At 40.9% G+C, this 26,150-nt stretch overlaps 1 protein-coding gene across 20 annotated transcripts in view; it reads left to right on the plus strand.

Moving 5' to 3' along the window:
- Nucleotides 1-26,150, plus strand: part of LOC100883255 (bromodomain adjacent to zinc finger domain protein 2B) — a 182,530-nt gene that overhangs the window by 131,836 nt on the left and 24,544 nt on the right. For 17 of the 20 annotated variants that reach the window (XM_012289317.2, XM_012289301.2, XM_012289300.2 and 14 more), the window contains 10 exons: nucleotides 16,351-16,578; nucleotides 17,361-17,546; nucleotides 17,938-18,133; nucleotides 18,284-18,301; nucleotides 18,956-19,202; nucleotides 19,723-19,984; nucleotides 20,425-20,807; nucleotides 21,816-22,130; nucleotides 23,117-23,391; nucleotides 24,121-24,202. In XM_012289317.2, the coding sequence (XP_012144707.2) occupies nucleotides 16,351-16,578; nucleotides 17,361-17,546; nucleotides 17,938-18,133; nucleotides 18,284-18,301; nucleotides 18,956-19,202; nucleotides 19,723-19,984; nucleotides 20,425-20,807; nucleotides 21,816-22,130; nucleotides 23,117-23,391; nucleotides 24,121-24,202 (2,192 nt within the window). The remainder of the gene's footprint in view (nucleotides 1-16,350; nucleotides 16,579-17,360; nucleotides 17,547-17,937; nucleotides 18,134-18,283; nucleotides 18,302-18,955; nucleotides 19,203-19,722; nucleotides 19,985-20,424; nucleotides 20,808-21,815; nucleotides 22,131-23,116; nucleotides 23,392-24,120; nucleotides 24,203-26,150) is intronic. The other 3 variants (XM_012289310.2, XM_012289312.2, XM_012289311.2) reach the window with 3 other exon arrangements.

Raw genomic sequence — 26,150 nt, forward strand, 5'->3', positions numbered from 1 at the left:
TCGGAATGGAGCTGTATACTATTTCCTTATTTGATGGTTTCATTAATTATTTGACAAACTTGTTGTAGAGTGTAGTTTATTTGAAAGAGATAATTTTGATGAAATGATTGTTCGTGTATCATTGATGTCTACACATCATGAAGTATACATACATATGTCGTACACATACGACACATATGTACACATACGACCACGTATGCGTCATGCTCATTGAATAGTTTACAATGGATAATTTTTAACTTTCCTAGTACAAGAATTACTTGAATTAATACGTAAAATACTTGATACCTGATAGGTATATTTATAGGTATATTTATATTAAGATATAGTTATTATTACACAAAGATAAAAAGCAATTAGTAAATTGTAGATATAATACGAAAAGAATAAAGTTCAGAGATGGAACATCATATGCAATGTTTAATTTTATATCACAGACAGTCATAAACAGAATTCAAAAATTCCTCGCGAACTCCTATCGTACATATTTTCAACGTTTCCTGAACGTTGTATCGCGTTTTATGGTCGCAGACGAACCACGCAATTCCCGCTAGAGCCTCGTAATCGCTTCAAAGTTTCCATCGCAGGCGACGCATCGTTGAAACTGCTTCTCTCTGTTTGAAGCGGACTCGAGCGTGGGCGAGAGCGTGCGCACAAGCGGACAGAATCGAGCGTGACATTTGGTCAGCGCGCACAAGGGACACTCTCGCATGTTCCAGCTCGCGAACATAACTCTGAAATTTTCAATATTCGAACCATCTGTTCGAATAATTCGGATATCCTCGGACTCCGACGATATTCGGATATTATATCGAGATATATAAATATTTGAACATTCGTGTATGTTAATTTCGGATTCTATTTGCGTTGGAGTATTTGGGTGTGGGCACGCGTTTTGTTGACTTGGGTTACTGTGATAATGGGCTTTAGTGCCACGCGTTCATATTATGAGTTAAATCGCTTTGCGTTGCTATTGATGGGTCTTGTAATGGGTGGCATTATTTTGTGCTTTGTAAATCCACGCGCCGTAATTCCACGCGTCGATGTCGTAACGCGCCGTAATTCCACGCGTTACTATTGCTACGCGTTGTACTTCCACGCGTCAAAATTCTACACGTTGGTATCCCACGCATCGTAATCTCACGCGCCGTAATTCCACGCGTAGATATCGCAATGCGTCGTAATTCCGCGCGTCGATATCGCAACGCGCCGGAATTCCACGCATTAGTATCGCCATGCGTTGTACCTCCACGCGTCAAAATTCTACGCGCTGGTATCCCACGCACCGTAATCCCACGCGCTGTAATTTCACGCGCCCTAATTCCACGCGTTGATATCGCAACGCGTCGTAATTCCACGCGTCGATATCGCAATGCGCCGTAATTCCACGCGTCGATATCGGAACGCGCCGTAATTCCACGCGTCAGTATCGCCACGCGTTGTACTTCCATGCGTCAAAATTCTACGCGTTGGTGTCCCACGCACCGTAATTCCACGCGTGGTAATTGCACGCGTCAGTATCGCAACGCGTCGATATCGCAATGCGTCGTAATTCCACGCGTCGATATCGGAACGCGCCGTAATTCCACGCGTCAGTATCGCCGCGCGTTGCACTTCCACGCGTCAAAATTCTACGCGTTGGTGTCCCACGCACCGTAATTCCACGCGTCGATATCGCAACGCGTCGTAATTCCACGCGTCGATATCGCAATGCATCGTAATTCCACGCGTCGATATCGGAACGCGCCGTAATTCCACGCGTCAGTATCGCCACGCGTTGTACTTCCACGCGTCAAAATTCTACGCGTTGATATCCCACGCACCGTAATCCCACGCGCCGTAATTCCACGCGTCGTAATTCTACGCGTCGATATCGCAACGCGCCGTAATTCCACGCGTCCATACTGCAACACGTCGTAATTCCACGCGTTGTATTTCAACGCGCCAAAATTCTATGCAGCGTAATTCCACGTGTCGATATAGCAACGCGTCGTAATTCCACGCGTCGATATCGCAACGCGCCAAAATTCTACGCGTTGGTATCACACGCGCCGTAATTCCATGCATCGATATCGCAACGCGCCGTAATTCCACGCGTAAGTATCGCCATGCGCTGTACCTTCACGCGCCATAGTTCCACGCGTGGTATCTCCACGCTCCATAATTCTACGCCTTGATATCCCACGCGCCGTAATTCTACGCGTTGACATCGCAACGCACCATAACTCTACGTCCCATAATTCCACGCACAGTATCCCCACGCGTCATAATTCCCCGCGCAGTAATTCCCCACGTTGTATATCAAGTCCGCCACGAACAAACGTGTATAAGTGTGAATAGATCGCGACCCATGCATGTTCCTCTCTTTCATGCGAGTAACTGCTCTCTCTTGTATCCTCTTGTATCCCCTTCTATCCTCTCCGTCCGGTTTCCCCTTCATTTTCTCTCGAACATCTCTCGACATACTCGTTTGCTACTCTAATTTTCTTCTCCGTGCTTTTCCTCGTTTTGCAAGTCCACGTACAGACGCACTCGTCGTCCCTGTTTTTCGCGTTTCATACGAATTTGCCTTTTTCTCTATGTTGCTCGTTTTGAATGCTTTTATTCTCACCCGGCAGAGAGTTTCTTCGTTAATTTCTTCTTTAGTCCTCTTCAATGGAAATTCATATTCCCGGGGCCATGTTTTTACCTGTTTCTCCCTCGTCGACGTGTTTTTAACATCAACTTGCTTTTTTCCTTTTTATTCCCCCCTTTCCTAGTTTTTACAATTTTTCGCACACCTTCGCTTTCGTTTCACTTTCGTTACGCTGCCCCTCTTTTTCGCCTCATTTTCGCTGTTCTTTCGCTTTAGTCTTCGGACGTCTCTTACTATTTATTGTCGACTGCGAACATTCGGGTATTCAAGTTTTAAAGCTCTTTTTCGACGCTTGCAACTTTGTGAATTTCGGTGCTTCGGGATTAAGGTATTTTCAAAAAATTGTGAGATTTTCCGACTTGAGAATTGGGGATATGAGAGTTGGAAAAATTGAGAATTTAAAAAGGTGGGTTTATGGGAACTTGAAAAATATAAAAATTGAAAATTTGAGAATGTAAGAATTTAGAGACTTGAGAATTAAAAAATTGAAAACTTGGAAAATTGTGACTTTGAGCTTAAAATGAAATTTGAACTTAAAAAATCTATGAATGCAGAAATTAAAGAATTGAAGAATGCATTCGAAAATGTAAAAATTGAGAAAAGTTGTAGATATTCAGAGACGAGTCTCCACCGTTCATCTTTTCCATTTTCTCTTCGATTTTCCCTCTTTCACTTTTCGGTAACCGCAACCCCATTACGATCTCCATTGTAATTTCTTTCTTGCTCGTTTTTCAAATCTCCCCGTTCTCGGTTTTACCTCATTTTCTTGGGTGTCCCTGTTACCTTCCGCGATCCCTTTCCTCCCATTTCTCACTTTTTTCATTCGTCCTACCCTTCTTCTTCCCGCGAAATTTCACCCCACTCCAGGATCCTTTCTCCCTCGATTCGAGCCGTGCAACGTGTGTGGCTTGATAAATGCGTTAGGCGTGCCTCGAATTCGATATAACGTTCGAAGATGTTCGATAAGAAAAAGACACTTTGTACGATAATAACGGGAGGTAAAATACGTTAGAAACTACTTTTTATCTTCTCCAAGTTGCTTAAATTCCCTAAACGAACTGGGAATAAAAAACCTATTATAACATCTCTTGAAAGACGAATATTATTCAATGAAATCGGTATTATATTATACTTTTGAATATTTTCTAATATTTTTCAAGTTGTCACATCGTGAAGTTTTTTTACAAGAAAGGTATAACAAATATTTTTTAAAAAAAAGTTGTCTTTCTTATAAAATTTATTACTGAATGTATAATATAACGAATCTTCCGAGTATATAACGCAATAAAATAAAAACGAAATATCAATCGAATCACCAAATGTGGCCGGGCTAGCAGCCCTTTTAAACATTGAACCGTTGAATTATGGAGCGCGGTAATCCGCCGGAAGTTTCTCTTCGTGGGGAGATTACGTAGGTAAGAGCGATTCGCGATGGTCTGCCTCGGATGCGAGCTGCATAATGCAGCCTGTGACTTCGGAAACGTTAACTCGGGTTTCCCTCGAAATTTCAGGACCCTCCGTGGTTTCTTCCTTCACCACGTTCATGTAAAAGTCAAATTATTTCTTTACTATTAACAAGCTTTTTAGATACTATTAATAACCCTGAGTGATAACGTTTAACACGAAGTTAATCGCCCTTCCACATTTCAGATGTCCTTGTCGAGGTTCTCTCTATTACCATTCGTTTGTTATACGGACTCTTACTTATTGCATGTATTTGTAGTTTGGAATTATGGATTAAAGCTTGAAATATTGGAAATATTTTTGTGAAATGTGTTATATTACTGTTGTACTATCAGCTGTGTTTCTGTAATCGTGACGGTTGCAGGACATGGAGAATTATGGCGCGTGGAGTTGCAGCGCGTGGAATTATGGCGCGTGGTGTTGCAGAGCGTGGAACTACGGCGCTACAACTCCACGCGCCGTAACTCTAACGTGCCATGATTCTACGCGTTGTAACTCCACGCGTGGTAATTCTAATGCGTGGTAATTCCACGCGTTGCAAATCTAGTGAGTGGTAGTCCCACGCGTCGTAATTCTACGCTTGGTAATTCCACGCGTGGTAATTCTAATGCGTGGCAATTCCACGCGTGGTAATTCTAATGCGTGGTAATTCCACGCGTGGTAATTCTAATGAGTGGCAATTCCACGCATCATAATTCCACGCGTGGTAATTCTAATGCGTGGTAATTCCATGCGTGGTAATTCTAATGAGTGGTAGTCCCACGCGTCGTAATTCTACGCTTGGTAATTCCACACGTGGTAATTCTAATGCATGGTAGTTCCACGCGTGGTAATTGTAATGCGTGGTAATTCCACGCGTGGTAATTCTAATGAGTGGTAGTCCCACGCATCATAATTCCACGCGTGGTAATTCCATGCGTGGTAATTCTAATGAGTGGTGATTCCACGCGTCGTAATTCTACGCTTGGTAATTCCACGCGTGGTAATTCTACGCTTGGTAATTCCACGCGTGGTATTTCTACGCTTGGTAATTCCACGCGTGGTAATTCTAATGAGTGGTAGTCCCACGCATCATAATTCCACGCGTGGTAATTCTAATGAATGGTAGTCCCACGCGTCGTAACTCTAGCTTGGTAATTCCACACGCCATAATTCTCCACGCCGTAGCTCCACGCGCTGCAACTCCTCACGCTGTAACTTCACGTGTCATAATTCTACGCACCATATCTACACGATATGTCAATCTTACATTCAGTGATTCTTCACTATATGAGTTACAATTGAACCTCAAATTGAATCCCATAAAAATTCAACACCTATCGCAATCAAACCTCGAATGCTTCACGCGTCATATTTCTTAAAATACATCAAGCAAAATGTGGATTAAGCAAACCCTTGAAATGAACCACTCGTACCCAAATTTCTAACGATTCACTTGATTTATCATCTCATTCCACACGAATGTCTTCCATGTTGTTCTTGCAAGGTCCGATTACCACGCGTCCGTCAGGTGTACCAGTATCGCAATTAGCGACGTTAAGCGTAATTCACGGGTTCCCATGGCCGGTGAATCCACAATTACCGCGAACGGCCGGTGCCTTTATTACTTCGTCAAGCTGATCCTATGTTTATAACGAAGTTATCCGACGTCTTGGCTCGATTATGTCGAAAGAAGGGAGCCCGTGCGACGTCGCTTCGTTAACGAGAAATTAATTATCACCGAAGACCCAGAGTTTAGATCCACCCTATCCGACTCGATACCCGTTCTTCCGTGTGTCCGGATTTCTCCAGCGGTTTGCGGGAGAAGCAAAAATGAGAGGGTGAAGACGCACTCAAGGTTCGAGTAGACGATCTTCGTGCTTTGGTCGTCGCGTAAACGAAATTAAAGCGATTTGGAGAGGAGCCAGCCATCGCGGCGACGGTCGCGCCAACCCTCGAAGCATTCCGATCCCTCGATCGATCCTCTTCCTCGAGGGACAGGATACACACGTACGCTCTCCGCCAAGGCTGAATCACGATTGGCCGGTTATAAGCGGAAACGTCGACGTTAAGGTGTGAAACCTGTCGAGGGGTTGCGAGTAAAGGGTGGATGGGACGGTGTCGATACAGGCTTGACGTATGCTCGTCTTTTCAGGCTTTGAGTAATGATGTAACGTCTGTTACCTGCTCAGCGTTTTAGAATGATTATGCTGATTTTTAACTCGTTTTTGAGATGTATTGCTTCGGATCATGTCATGTTAGATTGTTGTGGGGACATGAATTCATATGGTGCGGCGTTTTATTGCGGTGATGTGGCGTATGTATACCTTCGTGTGCCCACAAGTTGATATATGGATACGTCGATATGGCTGTTCACATAGGAAATGTTAATAGCATGCATCGATATGATTGCGTTATGCAACTGATGTGACTACCACTTGGGTTTGGTATGCGTTGATAAACTCATTGACATCACTACTCAATAGTGTTGCCACCGTAATTTCACGGACTTCATAGGCTATAATTCTGCACGTGCTGCTCTAATTCTACGCGCTATATTTTCACGCGTTGTAATTGCACGCACATAAATCCGCGTGTTGTTATTCTACGAGTAATAACTCTGCATAGTCTGACTCCATGCGTTGAAATTGCGTGAGATAATTTAGCTAAGCGCCGTAATTCTACACATCGGAACCTCACGCGCCATAATTCTACGCATTATAGTTCTACGCGCCATAACTCCACGCGTTATAGTTCTATGCGCCATAACTTCTCGCACCGCAATTTTATGCGCTGTGTAACTTTACTTGTTTTAATTTCACGTGCCGTAATTCTACGCGTCGTTATTCCACGCACCGTAATTCTACGAGCTGCAACTTCACGCGCTCTAATTCTACGCGCTGTAACTCCACGCGCTATAGTTTCATGCGTTGCAACTCCACGCGCTATAGTTTCACGTGCTGTAACTCCACTCGCTATAGTTCCACGCTTTGTAACTCCACGCGCCATAGTTCCATGCGTTGGAATTCCACGCGCTATAGTTTCACGTGCTGTAACTCCACTCGCTATAGTTCTACGCTCTGTAACTCCACGCGCCATAGTTCCATGCGTTGCAAATCTACGCATCGTAATTCTGCGTGCCATAGTTGCACGCGCTGCAACTCCATGCGCCATAGTTCCACGCGCTGCAACTCCACTCGCTATAGTTCCACGCTCTGCAACTCCACGGGTCATAATTCCACGCGCTGCAACTCCCCGCACCGTAGTACTATGCGCCATAAGACCACGCGCCGTAACTCCACACGTAGCAACTTCTCACGCTGCAACTTCACGTGTCATAATTCTACGCAGCGTAACTGCACGCGCTATAATTCCATGCGTTGCAAATCTACGCATCGTAATTCTACGCGTGATAGTTCCATGCGCTGCAACTTCATGCGCCATAGTTTCACGCGCTGTATCTCCACTCGCCATAGATCGATGCTCTGCGACTCGCTTCTCCCCATAGTTCTACGCGCTGCAGCTCTACGCTCTGTAATTCTATGGGCCATAATTCCACGTGCCATGATTCTCCGCATCATAACTCCACACGCTGCAACTCCTCACGCTGCAACTTCACGCGCCATAGTTTCACGCGCTGTATCTCCACTCGCCATAGTTCCACGCTCTGCAACTACCCCCTCCCCATAGTTCCACGCTCTGCAACTACCCCCTCCCCATAGTTCCACGCGCTGCAACTCTACGCTCCGCAATTCTATGCGCCATAATTCCACGCGCCATAATTCTCCGCGTCATAACTCCACACGCTGCAACTTCACGTGTCATAATTCTACGCACCGTAACTGCACGCACCATAATTCTCCGCGCCGTAACTCTACGCACCACAATTCTACGCGTCGCAGTTCTACACCCCGTAACTATTCCCGCCATAATTCCTAATCCCACGTTCCATAGCTCCACGCGTCGTAATCCCCTGCCGCGTAACAGCACATATCAAATGACTAAACATCGTATGACAACGTGTTATATCGCCACGCGCGAATGCATCTATTTGAATCGTGAACGTGACACGAGGTAGTTCGTGAGAAAACTGGCATGATTACGCGATAGTTTTATTTGTATCGCGCAATGAATACGAAAAACGAATAGGTAGTATATCGTCGCGTCGTGTTAAATCTCGTATCTTTCATTCGGTCGCGTTTCCACGCTGTAAGATTCGCGTCGTTCCGTGCCACGCCGTTGGTCCGAGCTATTTTCTTCTCGGCACGTTCCTCTCGTCGAGACTGCAAGAGAGATAAAGAGGAAACGAACAAAAAAATGAAAGATCCCGCTCGTATATTCTGTGCCCCTAAAATAGCAGAGGTTACGTTACCCTGTTCCGCAATAGTTCTTGCTGCTGGTAAAATTCAGTGAATTTTTAAGAAATCTTTGTAAGGAGGGATCAGTGGTAATTTTCATAAATAATGAGAGGCTGATGAAGGCTGATTTGAAGTTGTCTGATTTAAATATCGAGATGCAATAGTTCTTGCTTGTTGCTGGTAAAATTCAATGAATTTTTAAGAAATCTTTATAATATGAGATCAGTGGTAATTTTTATAAATAATAAAAGGCTGATGAAGGCTGATTTAATTATCGAGAATGCTATAGTTCTTGCTTGTTGCTGGTAAAATTCAATGAATTTTTAAGAAATCTTTATAATATGAGATCAGTGGTAATTTTTATAAATAATGAGAGGCTGATGAAGGCTGATTTCAAGTTGTCTGATTTAGTTATCGAGAATGCAATAGTTCTTGCTTGTTGCTGGTAAAATTCAATGAATTTTTAAGAAATCTTTATAATAAGAGATCAGTGGTAATTTTCATAAATAATAAAAGGCTGATTTAGTTATCGAGAATGCAATAGTTCTTGCTTGTTGCTGGTAAAATTTACCGAATTTTTAAGAAATCTTCATAACAAGAGATCAGCGGTAATTTTCATAAATAATGAGAGACTGATGAAGACTGATTTGAAGTTGTCTGATTTAATTATCGCGAATGCACGGATGAAAAAGTGTATATCAATAAAGAAGTACGTTTAAGCGATTATATTGTTACATGTCCGATAACAAGATCTAACTTAATAATAAGAATTGAATGCAAAGTGGGACACAGGATCGCTGCATCGAGCATAAGCAATTAATAAGTACGCTTCATAGAAATCGCGTAAACGTTCGCCAGCACGCTGCGATTGTTCGAGAGGCATTATACATTAAAACGAGCGAAATCAGGGACAATCCCGATTTCCGTCGTGGCGAGCAAAAGCAAGAGCCATTCGTAATTCCACGGCCCCTTTCCGTCGCGTTCTCATCATCCCCCTGGTGCCACGGCTATATACGTTTCTCTCTCTCCGTCTCTCCCTCTCTCGAAACCCTCTCTGGCCTAGCTCCAACCCCCACTGGCCAGAACGGCGATCGATTTAATAACACGGCCATTTTCCTGGCTCACGGACCAAACACATTCTCCGTGACGACGCTTCTACGATCTGCACCGTGTTCTCCTGCATAGGTTGTTTAGTTTCTCTTGCCTGTTCGCTCGCTGATTTTGCCTCGTACAGGCGAGATTTGTTGTTCGCCGAGGGTGGTCGATTCAACACCCACCACCCTGCAATCTTGTTATCCGCTTCTGTTAAAGACGGACATTTTTCGAGTGTTTTTCGTTGAGAGGGAAGAACTGTTAACTAGTTATCACGTTCAATCTGATGACAGCTGCTTTTCAGCAGAAAATTTGGAGACTTTTTTTATATTGAACGTGTGAATTAGGTGCTAACATTCGCGATTAAATTTAATTAAGATTCGGGTTAACAAAGCGATTCTGTAATTGCGCAAGTTTCATTATGAATCAGTTGTCGGTAAGATCAAAAGTTAATTTCAATAGGGAGCTTTTACAATCACCGATTAATTATGAATCGTTGAGTCAGTCTGCTTTTCATGAGGGCTTTTCAATTGAATTCTCCAAGTGGAGATTAGAAATTATTTTTTAATTGAATTTCTTGTAATTGACGATCGAAATTATTTTTTAATTCAATTCCTTATAATTAATGTTTGAATTCAATAGTTGAAAGCTGTTTCATTCAGTTGCTTATGATTAATGATCGAAATTATTCTTTTATTTAATTCCTTATAATTAATGTTCGAATTCAATGACTTATAATTAATAATAAAAATTACTTTTTTAATTCAATGTCTTATGTTCAATGATTAAACAAGTCGTTTAATTTAATTGCTTATAACTGAAGATTAAATTAATTTTTCAATAGAATCTTTCACTTAACCTAACCTAACATACCAACATATGTAACTAAAAATTTTTAACAAAAGCAATGATTTATAGCAAAAAAATCCACCTGCCTACAAATGCAGAGAACAAAACAGAAAATTAACGAAACAAAAAATGTAGAAATGTCTCGCAAATTTTTGACCAAAACCGTAGAAGCAGAAGATTACGTCTAGCGATTGATTTGGCTGGCAAACGAACACGTAGGACCGGTATCAAAGTTATATTCGATAGCAAAGCGGAAATAAATCGCGGTCGCCGCGGCAGATGGCTTTTACACCGCCATAAAATCGACTGGCCCGTGCCTGGCCTGGCTGAATCTGTCTTGGAATAAATATCAGCTTTGCGTGTACGCGCGATTCCCGCTTGCAATAACCGGTGACTCTGCGTGGCGGACGTTTATTGCGCGATTTTAACGATTTTAACGGCGGAGAGCTTTCGGCGTGGTCATCGATTAGCGGAAAAACAATGCCCGTGTCCCGACTGGGGGAGGTCCTTTATTAACGTGCTCCGAAAAACAGGAAATTACCGACGCGTCGTGACTGTCGCTTACAATTGTCGCTTACGATGTCGCTTTATAAGGAGAAAACATGTTACAATTTCATCTGTTATTTTTTCGCAAATGTGACTGTAGTATGGGTCAGGTAGATCAGGGATTAGTTCAGTATGTTGTTTTTTTAGTTAGAAGCGTATTTTGATTGACATTATAGAAATTTATTGATCCGAATTCTTAGGATATACGTTCATAGTACATGTTTCAAGTTTAATGATATTCAAAGAATTTCGAGTTTGATAAGTTTCCGATTCAAATCTATTCCGAGTTGTTCATATTCCGAATTCGAAATTTTCCGAGTTATCAGCGTCTCAAATAGGAAATGTTCCGAATTCGCAGCGCGTCAAATTTGAAATTTCCCGAATTCTCAGCGCGCCAAATTTGAAATTTCCCGAATTCTCAGCGCCCTAAATTTGAACTACCCCGAATTCCCAGCGCGCCAAATGTGAATTTTCCCGAATTCTCAGCGCGCCAAATTTAAAATTTCCTGAATTCCCAGCACGCCAAATTTGAATTTTCCCGAATTCTCAGCGCGCCAAATTTGTAATTTCCTGAATTCCCAGCGCGCCAAATTTGAATTTTCCCGAATTCTCAGCGCGCCAAATTTGAAATTTCCTGAATTCTCAGCGCGCCAAATGTGAATTTTCCCGAATTCTCAGCGCGCCAAATTTGAAATTTCCCGAATTCCCATTGCGCCAAATTTGAAATTTCCCGAATTCCCAGCGCGCCAAATTTGAAATTTCCCGAATTCTCAGCGCGCCAAATTCAAAAAACCCCAAACTCAAAGCGTCCCAAATTCCAAAAATCCCAAATTCAAATCCCCCCACCTTTGAAACACATAAACTCCTAATAATTCCAACCGTAAAACACATATAACTCCAAACCTATAAATAAAAATTCGTCAAGCAGCCTTCATTAACCTAAATTCGTACCAAATCGATAAAACAATAATAATATTATACGAAGTATAGGTTTTGAAACGTGGACAGGTTTAATGTTCTAATTCCCTGGTCGGTCAGTCGCCGGAATAATGAATTGCTATTAAAGCATCAACGTTAAAGAGGAAAGCACGAAATGACTGAAACTTGAGTTCATCGTTGGTAAACTAATTAGGGAAAGAAATTTGTGACTGCATTAAAAGTTGATCGAGAGAACCATATATTTCATGGGACCAAGAGAGATGATAGGGTGGGTGATACAGTAGGGTGTAATTTGAAAATAAATGATCGAAGTCGAGCGAGGTTTCGTGCAATTTGTGCAATTATTTATTAACGAACCACCCTTTGCGATCTATTATCGTTAGATTTACCTAGTTTAATGACGCTATTATACGGGAATTGTTGTTACGTTTGTGGGGATATATATGGTGATAAAACTGTGAGGTTATGTTTTTAATCGAGCGGTTCTCAAATTTGTATTTTTTGTGGTTTTTTGCGATTTGAGAATTTGAAGGTTTTTTGGGGTGGAGAGTTTTGAGGAATTGGATTTGCAAATTTGGAGGTTTGCGAGTTGTTAAGCTTTTGAGTTGACGGATTTTCAAGGTGGGCGCTTTTGAATTCTCAAATTTTTGGATTGATGGATTTTCAAGGTGGGACGCTTCCGACTTCTCAGATTTCTAAATTGGGGCGTTTCCAAGGTTTCAGATTTTCGAATTCTCACATTTCCAAATTTGGACGCTTTCGAGCTCTCAAATTTCCAAATTGGGGCGTTCCGAGTTCTCAAATTTCTAATTTGGGGTGTTTCCGAGTTCTCAAATTTCTGAATTCTCAAATTTCCAAATTGGGGCGTTCCGAGTTCTCAAGTTTCCAAATTGGGGCGTTTCCGAGTTCTCAAATTTCCAATTTGGGGCGTCTCGAGTTCTCAGATTTCCAAATTCTCAAATTTCCAAATTTGGGCGCTTCCGAGTTCTCAATTTTCCGAATTCTCAAATTTCCAAATTTGGACGCTACCGAGTTCTCAAATTTCCAAATTGGGGCGTTTCCGAGTTCTCAAATTTCCAATTTGGGGCGTCTCGAGTTCTCAGATTTCCGAATTCACAAATTTCCAAATTTGGACGCTTCCGAATTCTCAAATTTCCAATTTTGGACGCTTCCGAATTCTCAAATCCCCAAATTCGGATCATCCCAAATTCCCAAACTCCCACTTCCATACTTCCCCAAATTCCTATCTTTCCACATCTCTACATCCTTAAATTACCAAATCCCCAAATTTCCCAAATCTCCGTTTCCAAACTCCCAAATTCCTGCCCATCCAAATTCCCAAATTTTCCCTCTACCCAAATACCAGTACTCTCAAATCCCCACTTCCTTCAATTCCCAAATTACCAACTCCCCAAACTTCTCCCTCTCCAATTCCTATATCCTCCCCTCCTCAATCTCTAAATTCTCAACACCCACAAAATCCCATCCCCCATAAAATCCTCCACCTCTCCACCCTCCCCACCCTCCCCAAAACAATAAACTCCACTTGAAATCACCCTCCAAAAAATGTGCAGTTAGAATTATTTTGGAGACACCCTGTACATGCAGCTAGAGCACATTATGCAGCTGCTCAGTCGGTGAAGTAGTCGTATAAGCGAGTCGAGGGTTCAACGACCGGTATAAATTAAAGCGGCGCTTGGATTTCAATGCCACGGCCTTGCTCAAGGCCACGGTACTCGTAGAAAATCAACGGTACATTTGCGGTCGTGTTTGCAACAATATAAATTGTACAATCACGCGTACAAACGACGGTAAGCAAATTTTCGACCGATTATCGTATCGATTTCGCGGCTCGAGCGAACCGCGAGTTAAAGCTGATACGATTAATTCCGATTTCTTTTTTTCTTTTCGAATAATTTCGTTCGTTTGTTATAAACGATTTGACGAATAATCCCCGTGGAATTTTTTGGCAATTGTTTTTTTTTTATTGACAGTATTCGTGGTTTAGCGTTTAATTGTTTGACGAGATGTTCGCGGGCATATTTTTCCGAACGCGAATGATACGATCGATTAGAGAGCACGAAAATAAAAAGCTGGAAATAAAGGTAACCTCTGAACAGCAAATTGTATGTTCGTTCTTTTTATGTGAGAGTACTTATGAAACTTTACGAGGACGTATTTAAACTTTATAATAACCTCTTTAATCAATTGATTCCACGCTGTTGAGCTCGAAAAGCGACTATAAAATACATTGGTAAACTAGGATTATAATTCCTTGTTCTAAAAACCTGTTTATTAACATCTTGATAAGGCAAATTATTACGGAAATTATTATAGAGTTGCAACGGGATAAGGGGCAACTTAAATTGCTGCTCAGTCGTTAAAACTTTATTTTATGACATAAAAGTAGCGCAAAATAGTACTTATGAAATATCAATTTCGAGCTTAAGGTATCAAAGATGACTGCGTAAACGTTTCGTTAATATTCTCAAAACAAAATGGTTGACTCGAGAGGTCTTCACAATTCTCTGCCACTAATCTGCTAATTAATTGAACCACTCTGCTACAAATATTACCGATTATACTTGAACTTTAAGGGGGGCAATTTAGACAGATGAAAATAAACTGATATTTCTGAATTTTTTTTTTATAGTTCACCTGTTTTGCATTTTCGAAATTTCATGGTTTCATATAAAATGTTACACTAACATTTTATAGAAAAAAAAATTTTTTTTTACGATTCTAAAGGTATTGCCTCCCTTAAATCTACATACAATAAATGTAAGCTTTTCAAGTAATGTTGTCACATTATTATATTGTCACAGTAAAGCAATATTATTACAAGTAAGCTTCTAATACTTTTTTATCATAAAAAGAGTTGAAAATATTTGCAACATGTTACGCCTGCAAAATTAAAAATTAATTTACAGTAAACTGCCAGAAAATAAAATACTCTGATAAATTATCGAGTGAAACAGGATGCCTTTACAGTGCAAACAGCATTCTGTAAAAGCATTCAGAATAATTGAAGAAATTACACGTGGATACATCGTTAATCACCGGTAGCGGAATATAATAAAAATGGTTGGCAGTTGATGAAAATTAGAAAGTATCAACGGCGTCGAGCGTTGAATTTTTACAGCGTGGCCGTCGTAGTCCGAGGCAGTACATTATCATAACGAGTTTCTCGGGTTGTTCAACAGTTTTATTTCGCTTCCTTTTCGTTCTGGTTGCGCCGCGAGCCAACCCGAAGACGCGACTTAACGCTTTAATTATTTGCCCGGCTCGATAACACCGTTCACCGGTCTTCTGATAATCCTAATTAACGGCGTAACGAAGACGGTTTAATTGGTGGTGCGCGCACACCGGCAGCGTTAATTGTTATTGCGGGAAAACGATATCGTCAGGATCTGTTCGATTCTCGTGTCGATAACGATGCGTGAAATGATTTTTGAAATCTGGGTTGGACTCCTTTCGACCGCGTTTGTTCAAATGTGTACTCTGCAACCCTTCGTGGTTTCAGATTTTATGAATTTTTACAGTTTGGGACTTTGGGAGTTTGGAGATACGTTGTTTTGGGATTTTTGGGGATGTGAAATTATGGAACTTTGAGATTCTGAGGCTTTGGGTATTTGGAATTTTAGAATTTTAGCATTTTGAGGCTTTGGGTACTTGGAATTTTAGAATTTCAACATTTTTAAGCTTTGGGTCCTTAGAATTTTAGAATTTTTAGATTCTGAGGCTTTGGGTACTTAGAATTTTAGAATTTTAACATTTTGAGGCTTTGGGTCTTGGGATTTTAGGATTTCAACATTTTTAAGCTTTGGGATCTTAGAATTTTAGAATTTTTAGATTCTGAGGCTTTAGGTCCATGGAATTTTAGTAACTCCTCATTTTGTGAGACTTCAGAGTTCACCATTTCGTGAAGTATCTTATGAGACCTCCTAACTTTAGGATTTTATGATTTTCAAACATCAGTACCTGTTCTATCAATTCATCTATGAATTCATTTATAAAATTTCTTTACTACAATCAATCATAAACGATTTTTTACTGCATCAAAAAATGTTGCAATACATCATCATTGACTATGAATTGTTCAAATTGAATTCAACTATAAAATTCCTTTACTATAATCAATCATAAACAATTTTTCACTACATCAAAAAATGTTGCAACACATAATCATTCATCACTAAAATTCTAAACAATTATAAAATTCTAAAATCCACTTACAATCGCGAACCTCTCTACAGTGAATCCGCTAAAAGATATCACCCTCCACATAGGCCATTAAAATTTAATTTCCTCCTCTTATCAATCGCAATGTCACGTTGAATGTCACCTATATGCAACTGTATAATTGATTGACAATAGCCGCGCGTCAACGTGACGTTATCAGCGAGCATTCGAAAAAGAAAAACAGACACATGAGTCTTGTTATCAGACACGTGTAATTGAACATCGACGATTTGGTTTTGATTGCAGCATATTGGCCTCGGGGCGACAGCGCAGCTTCGTCGCTATTCGGTGGAATGCCGAGTGGATATGGGTTGGGGGCCCATCATTTGCCATCGGCTTACGCCATCCTGGGCCGTGGAGGATCCGCTCCTGGTTTCGGGGGCCATACACCGGCGTCTGCTCCACCGCCACCCCCGTACTCCCATAGCAGCCTTGGCACTCTGAGCGTGGCTGCCAGTCAAGCTGCGAGTTTAGGTAATTTTCCATTTATTTATCTCATGGTTAATAAATCATGATAAACAATACACCAAATAATATACATGATGATATACCAAACAATATACATACATGATAATACACCAAACAATGTACATACATGATAATACAACAAACAGTATATATACATGATAATACACCAAATAATATACATACATGATAATACATCAAGCAATATACATACATGATAATATACCAAACAATATACATACATGATAATACATCAAGCAATATACATACATGATAATACATTAAGCAATATACATACATGATAATACACCAAACAATATACATACATGATAATACATCAAGCACTATACATACATGATAATACACCAAACAATATACATACATGATAATACATCAAGCAATATACATACATGATAATACATCAAGCAATATACATATATGATAATACACCAAACAATATACATACATGATAATACACCAAACGGTATACATACATGATAATACACCAAACGATATACATACATGATAATACATCAAACAATATACATACATGATAATACATCAAGCAATATACATACGTGATAATACACCAAGCAATATACATACATTATAATACATCAAACGATATACATACATGATGATATACCAAACAATATACATACGTGATAATACACCATGATAAAAATCATGGTTACTATTTCTTGAACCTAATACTTTGATTAGAATGGATTATTGTACTTGAGATGTTGGATGAAGGACCGTGGAAACTGAATTTTTCTGAACGATTGCAGGCATCAACCCTGCCAGCGCAGCATGGTGGACGATGGCCTCGCATTTGGCAGCACAGGACTATCTCGCGAGGCTACAAGGGGCTGCAAGTCTTTCCGGATTCCCGCCTGGTGCCGAGAGCCTGCTGCCACCTTATCCTGCCTCTCTACTTAATCCCCCGTCCCTTTCGTCTCACAAGTCCAGTAAGTGTAAGTATGACAAAGTTTTTACTCAAATCTTAGCGAAGAAATTTTCTTGTTCACGAAACCAAAATTTGTAGTGCCATGTGTTTATAACATTGTTACACATGTACATGGCACATGTGAGTTAATCATCATATGTGATAAACGTATATGTCACTGCAGTGTCACTTATAGAAAGTTGAAAATTGAAACTTCAACAGAGTAGTTGCTAACTAAAATAGTTGTTAAGTAAAAATATCTTGTAGTTTCGAAGACATATCACCCTTGAGATTATGTCTTGAGATGATGAAAGAGAGAGTTTCGTAAAGAAAGAAATTTTAAAGTGATCGGTAAATCTGTATACAAAGATAGCGTGTAAGAACTTTAAGGAACTTTTCGTGACGATTTTCTTAACCAGCCAAATTCTGTTACGGAAAACCAAAAGCTAAGTCAAGCAAGAGTCACAAGACGACGGCAGCCAGCAGCGGCAGCTCGACGACGCCGAGCATGACAAGCAGCAGTTTGCCGGTGTCGACTCAAGCACCGCCGGTCACGTCCTCTCATCACAGTACCTCGGTCAGCAGCACGCAAAATTCGCAAACGAACGTCGTCAGGTACGAGATTCACTGCGCGTTCAAACGTGTGCAACCTCGTTAAATCGATTTTTTATTTTCCCTCCATTATTTTTAACAGACGCGCCTAGCGTCCTCAGTGCACTTACGTTTTGCCATTAATTATTTTTCCACGCTTGCCGATACTTGCAGTTCTGCGAAAGAGGGCAGGTGAGAGATTGTTAAGAATAAACGAAAAAAATATGTACACATACACACACATACCGGGGATAAAATGAACCGAAACACACGGGATGTTCCAACGATATCGATTTTTCTTGTTCGCAGTTTCGCTCGGTGAATTCATCCGTTGCTCGTTCATTTAAATTTCATACGGTGCTCGTGTAACCGTGTAATTTCGTTGTTATGACTGCTCGATGGCCCTTAGCGTAGGCGTCGTTTTAAACAATTTGTCTCTTTAACTAGTTGACCCCCTCAACACGGTTGTGAGGAAAAATGATAAACAGCGTTCGTCAACCCTTCAGGACGTGGAATATATTTTTTATCGGTTTTTTAGAAGGTCAATATAATTCCTTCATTTTTAATACCTTCACTTCTTTTTTTAACGAGGACTTTTAAAATAAACCTCTCAGGATTTTTAGTATCGTCTAATACAACCATCGAAACGACTATCAAATTAAATACCAAGGTTAGATAGATATAAAGGTTGGATCTCTATCAAGGTTAGATCTCCATTAAGGGTAGATCAATGTCAGGTTACATCACTATTACGTTAGAGTGTCACTTCAAGTCCTGGAAGGGAACAACGAATGCATGTAAAAGATTGATAAAACAATAGATTAAAATATATATCATTTTATTTAGCGATCCCAGCAGTATATTAGGAGGTGTGCGACTGCCTCCCGACACGGAGATCATCAAGTACACTTCGAGTATAGTCGGTCCAAAGGTTCCTGGGACAACGAACCGCGGAAGGAAGAAGACCATATCCTTAGACACGCCGAGTGTCAGTGTACATCCACCACCTAGTGTACCTGCTCTCTCTGCTCATCAGACGAACACCACCACGACGTCGTTGATGATGGAACCCAGGAAATACAATCGCGCGGCGGTAATTATCACTTTTGTTTCAGAACTTCAGGGTAAATAGTGCAGTTACTCTGATTCTTGTACGACATGCACTCCTTTCTTCTCGAAACGGGAAACTTTATTAAATAGATCAAACACTTGTTTCTTTAGTTTTGCTGTTGAAGTTGTACATCTATGATTGTTATTCTTCTGATGATATATTTATGTATCAGGACCCATGAATTCGTGTAACGTTTTGTATGATAAATGTGCAACTAAAACTAGAATAGCAAATTAAAAGTTGCATTAACAGTTGATCAAATATGATGCTACTGAAAATATGCTGATATCTGAAAGTTTCTCAAAAGAGTCCACGTATGATCTGATCTAATATGTACATATACTTTAAACAGTTACACAAGTAAATTTATAGCTCGTACAGTTTCCTGTTGGACTCAATTGTGTATCGACGTACAGAAGTGGCTTCTAAAAAATTTGACTTCCACCCTCCACTTTTTCCGAAACTCGACCAATAACGTTTTGTCGGTACGATTTCCTTTCAGACCGAGTCGAACGACTACAGGGAGCCAGTGGATCGTGTAGAAGTGATCAAATTGCCAGCGCATTCTACCAACGGTTCCGTTCTACCGGCACCTACGTCCTACACAACCACCACGAATGCTAACAACACGAGCGACTCGGATGCTCCGTTGAATCTCTCCCTGAAGCCCTCGACGACGAGCGGTAGCTCGCCCATTTCTGGTAGTCAACCGCTCAGTCAGCTCAGTAATTTAAGCCAGTCGTTACTTGCCTCTGACAGAACGTGTAAGTGTTCTTTAATCAGCCACTTTTAATTCTTACTTGTTGCACAACTTGTTACAATTCTATTTCAATAGACAGCTACATTACCATCGTTTTATATTCAGATTCTGGTCTTGAAATTTTATGTACAGAACATACATGCCTTTGTATCAAACGACTTTTATCTATTTCTTCGTTGAACATCTTCAAGTGTTCAAATGTTCAAGTGCTCATCTTCAAGTTTTTCAGTATTCTTGTATTTAAGATTCTGGTATTTAAGCATTCTTCTATTTAAGATTCTTATATTTACTGTACTTAAGTGTACTTGTTAAGTGTACTATACTCAAAGTACCAGCTTTCCAAAAGCAAAACAGTAAAATCACCCTGAGTACATATTTCAATTGAATCAATTGGTGATGCGAGATAGACCAGGTATTATTTACGGAGTGTTTTGCAAATGATAGCGAGACGAAAGCCCGGGCCGAAGCCGCGAAGAGTGCCCCAGAACTCGGTGCCGGTGCCAGCCTCGCCGAGTCCATCGTTGGCGCAGTTATTCGCCGCAGCGGATTCGCCACAACGGCCAAGTAGCGGAAGCGAGGAAAGCGAGAGTGCTAGCACGACCCATCACAAAGATGGTCGACCGAGGAACCTGGGACGTGGCGTGTCCAAACCGAAGAAGAACACCGTCGCCTCGTTGCTGGCTCAAAGCAGAGCCCTGGGGATTAAACCTACGCCCACCTTGGACCCTAGCGTGCCATTGTCTCACCAGGTCTCGCTATTGAGGTCGAACATTCTGGCTGCACAGCTGCACGCCACCGCCACGGGTCAAGGTGACGATAAAAATCAGGTAAAGTCTGTTTTCGACACGATCCTCGATAATGCGATGCTGTCCTATGGAGCTGGACTCGTTTTCTCAAATATTCTGGTACATACAATTTGGGGAAAAATTTGGGTTAAATTCACTTTGGTGTAGGTTTGGTGTAGAGTTCACTTAGGTAGAAAATTAGAATAGAGTCCATCTTGATGTAAGATTGATGTGGACTTCATTTTGTATTAAAGTAGCAAAGTCCATCTTGATGTAAGTTAATAGAGTCCATCTTGATGTAAGTTAATAGAGTTTACCTTGATGTCAGCTAACGCAGTTCATCTTGATGTAAGCTAATAGAGTCCATTTTGGTGCCTCATTGATTGAAGTAACTTTTTTACCTGGACCTTGATATCGAATTTCCTAAATGTATCTTCAAGATCATATTCTGCTGATGTTCTACCGATAGTTCATGCTGTTTGTATTGTTCATAATCCACTTATAAATATTTGAACACGTAACCAATACACCTGAAGTTCTTTGATGTAATTTTGATTATCTGCCTTACACATCCACGTCAGTAATGATCGAAGAAGGTAATACTTACCGTCAACGTGAACATGAAATCCATTGTGTACACGTCTATTGAAGACATCCAAGTACATCACATAATTGAAGAAGGTTTTCAACAGCATCGAGTAACAGGAAGCATTGAGAGAGTAACGAGATCAATAATGAGACGTCTATAGACAGGGTACAATGTAGTCATTTTGAGTAGAACATTCGTTAAAGAAGCTTCGAATTTAAAACCTGATCTTAAAAGTGAAAAAACAGTCATATTATATACGAATTGGTACTCCGGTGGACAGTATCGCTCCATTTATCTGTTTAATTTGCAAGTTCATTTTCGTTGAACAATTTTATTTCGGAACAATTTGATTTGTAATCAACGGAGAAGCCAAGAAGAGAAGAAAGAACGAAGCGGACCGATCGATTAGTTTTGCTTTTTTTCACTTATGATTTTCCACTAAAACCATGCTCCCTATATAGCGGTCTTTGCAGGAGAAGATGAAGAACAAACTGCTGGAGGCGTCCGGCGAGGAAAGCAACATGGACGTGACCAGCGAAAGCGGAAGTAACACGGATGTTGTGACGGACACCGACGACGACAACGTGGACGGGGTATCCAGCGCGAAGAGGAGAAAGGTGAAGCCCAGCGAGAGGGATCTACAGGTTCCTCTGGAACGTGGCTGGAAACGGGAGACTGTCATCAAGGGATTAGGGAAGTCGGGAGTGATAAAGGGTGACGTGTCTTATTACAGCCCTTGCGGAAAGACGTTCAGGAGCAGTCCGGATTTGGCGAAGGTTAGTGTCTTCCGGGCTACCTTGATACACTAAATTGGACGAGATTCAACGTTTAACCCTTTCGAGCACGATCAACTTCACCTTTTATGCTCCATTTATTCTAAGCAATAAACTTGTCAAATTTTGCTGGAATGTGAACTTGACTTGATTTGATAGGTGGAGCTGTATATTCTGAAATATATCGCTAGATACCATCGTTAGATGTTCGTGTAGGGCTCTGTAGATTTCCATATTGCCGGATCTGTGTATCTATGTTCATACTATATCTAGGTCTACATATGTAGATCCATATGTGCCCTGATATGCCGACATCTACATGTCTAGATCGCTATATTCTACAATTCTACATCACCCTCTGCCTTAGATCTCTATATCCCCGTCTGTGATACACCGACATGTGCAAGCCCGATTCCTATATGCCTTGATTTCTGTATCCCCCGGTACCTATATGCTTAGATCCCTATATCCCCCAATTCGTATATGCTTAGATCCCTATATCCCCCCGACGTATATGTCCCCGCCAGATATCTCCCGATCCCTGTATCCCCCCACCAGATATCTCCCGATCCCTATATCCCCCCGCCAAATATCTCCCGATCCCTATATTCCCCCACCAGATATCTCCCGATCCCTATATCCCCCACCAGATATCTCCCGATCCCTGTATCCCCCCGCCAGATATCTCCCGATCCCTATATCCTCCCGCCAGATATCTCCCGATCCCTATATCCCCCACCAAATATCTCCCGATCCCTATATCCCCCCGCCAGATATTTCCCGATCCCTATATCCCCCCATCATATATCTCCCTACCAAATATCCAAATCCATGAAATACTAAAAATATCAAATTTCACACGTGAAACTTAGTGTTAGTCAAAGACTACAACCCTAATCCACATAAGAGCGTGAAGAAACTCGAGAGATAATGTGGGATGGTTTTTTCGTGTTCCTTTTTTAATACCGAGTGGTTTTGAACACTTCCAGTTCTTGGAGCAACAGAATCCACCCGAGCTGACTACCGCGAACTTTTCCTTCTCGTCTCGTCCTCTGGTGGGCGAGTTCCTGCAGCCGACAATGGGCTTAGCGGAGGCGGAATTCGTTAGGTTGGGTGCACAGGAAGTGGCGAGAAGATTGGAGGAGCTGAGAGCCGCGGGTGGTTTCAGGGACGCGAGAACAAACAATCAGTATGAAAGGGAGAAGCTCGCGTACGCGAAGAAACTCGCGAAGGAAGAAGCACAGCGACACAAGGAACAGGCTAGGTGAGTCGGAAAACCGGGCTCGAAATTCATTTTCTAATTCTATTATGTCGAACATCATCTAAAATACGTGTCTGAGCTCATTTTTCATTAACGTGATAAACTCTTGTATTCTTTGGAACGAAGAGATGTTCAGTTTAATATAAAGTATTAAATAAAGTTAGAAGGATTTGTACAGTTATTTTTATTGGATTTAAACTGATATCATAAGTACTCTTCTCGAGGACCTTTGTGAAATTGTGTCTGTACAGGTTTGAAAACTGATCGTTTGTTGTAACTGGCAGTCAGCCATTTTGTATTAATGGTGTTCACGAAACGTTTATGCAGTCACTTTTAGCAGACTTTAAGCTTTAAATTGATGCGATACAAGTGTTGTTTTGCAACGCTTTTATGTCACGAAATTCTGCTCGATTTTATAGGTTTCAAGCGTGCTCATTATTCGTTGTAATTGGCGATCATTTTGCGTTAAAAATATTCGTGAAACGTTCAGTCATTTTCATTAATCTTTGAGCATCAAGTTGATGTAATATAAATGCTATTTATGATACTTTTATATCACGAAACGATACAATAACAAAGTTATATATTTTAACAGTAGTTATTGGTTAGGTTCACAATTGCTTATAAATATTTTTGTATTGAAAATATGAATAAACGCAGTCGAATGTTAAACTTCGAGTACCTTCGCACTTTTCTGTGCTGACTCGTGAACGAATTGTACGGTTGTTGTAGGCTGATCAAGGAACAGGAAAAATCGGAGAGACAGGAAGCAGTGAGACGAGAACGAGAAATTCGAAATCAGCAGTTGCTCGAGGTAAGTTGACGCTCTTCTATTCGCCGTGTTATTTCCTTTTCACGTTTTGTCTCGATTCTCGTTGTTTCATTCACAAGGAATCTGTTCTTTTACTCTATTTGGGATACCTATTACATTTTTTATTTTTAATTATTTTTTGTATTTTGTCCACCTGTCGTGCGTGTCGCATGCTCTCTGTGTGTGTCGTATTTATATTATACATATATATATATATACATATATATATTATCTATATCTATATACGTATATGATGTATATACATCTATTTGTACATTTTATATATATACATATATACATATATACATATACTCTTCAAGTGGATATTCTTGTAACCAGATACTTTTTTATATACTCGCATATGTGAACCTCCCGGCCCCTTGAAAGCACCCGTTACGAATCCGAAAACCAACGAAAACGTCCCAGGACACACGAAAACCAAAAATCCCCCTGAAACCCCATAGACAACCAAGAATCGCTAGCAATAGTGACAGGAGAACCCAAGCATGTCCTCCTAAAGTCTCTTTCTCCGAATGACACCACCCAACCCTTCTCACCTTTAGCCTCCAACAATTTTAGTTTTGTGTACGTTCTTTTTCGTTTCCTTCCTACGTCAGTGATTCGAACGTGTTTTTTTAGCCGTGTAACGGAGATCGTTTTTTATTTTGTGGCTGCATCTCGCTTCCGGGTCCTCCACTCGGCGAGAACCGACCCGAAAATCATTTGGATTTCTCCTGGAGATCTCTGATGAATCGTGCAGCTTTCATAGAGAGAGAATGCTGAGAGAATGATTGATCGACGAGAGAAAGAACATAGCGTTAAAGAGATCAAAATTTAAGATGACGTCGATGAATTGCTATTTCTAATTTTTTTTAACTAAGCTGCATTATTAATTTTATCAAAATTGAACTTACGTCTGAAATGAATTTTTGAATAAAGTTGAATTTTATTCAGAAGTATGAGTACACTAAAGTTGAGTTAGAGAATTCTTCAGCTGAAATATGGTCATAAAGTTTTGTCACTTACCACTATTATAAATAATTTTTAGTACTCGGTTAGTGTATTTTATATCGAGAAGTCGACGTCACCTTTAGAAGCTTTGTCGAGAAACAATGAAAGTCCTATTGCTCGAGATATGTATAGCGTGTAATGTGTGAACTGGACGCCTAGTTCGGTTGCTTTTTTTGTGTGTGTACGCTGTGTAGACAGTCACAAGAGTATAGATCGGTTATTGTCGTGGCATATAGTTATGTCCTCGCCTGATTTCCATAGATTGACGGCGAATGATCTTGTGAGAACTTAGATTGATCGATTTAGAACCGCACATTAGATATGTGTGATTGCTCTTCAAGGACAGATGTACCTCCTGGTGGCTCTTTGCATCTTGAACCTCCCGATCGTGTGCTCTTCGAATTCTTGAACTACCAATTTGCAAAATCTCCAGTTACAAATGAATCGGAGAGCGCAAGATTAAGAAAAAAAAAACAGAGATGTCCGGAAAACTTCTCGCAGCGAGACAAATCGATCTGGAAGATTTTCAATGGTGCTCGAGGATTTTTCCGTGACGAGACCGATTCGACGAAGTAGATAAACGCGAGCGTAGAAAACTTGAATCCATCCATTGTGATAGTTCTCCAAAGTTACCTGATACAGTACGGAAACGTCCCTTCGTCCGAACGAGACACATACCGATCCCTTTTACCAACAACCACCGCCCCTTATTTTTTCACTCACTGTCACTCGTGTTCGCTCATTCATCCCTTCGCATTCACTTGCATCCACCCTCACACGCACTCGTACATCACATACGCGAACCACCCGTCCAGCCATGTTTTTTTGAAAAAAATAAAAAAAAAAAACATACACGCAACAACACAGGCCGTGCAGGGTGAGACGTTAGAGGGAAGAACGTCAATGGAGAATGAAAACGAGAAAAAGATACTGAAATACG

Source organism: Megachile rotundata, chromosome 9 (assembly GCF_050947335.1).
Source record: "Megachile rotundata isolate GNS110a chromosome 9, iyMegRotu1, whole genome shotgun sequence".
Taxonomy (NCBI): domain Eukaryota; kingdom Metazoa; phylum Arthropoda; class Insecta; order Hymenoptera; family Megachilidae; genus Megachile; species Megachile rotundata.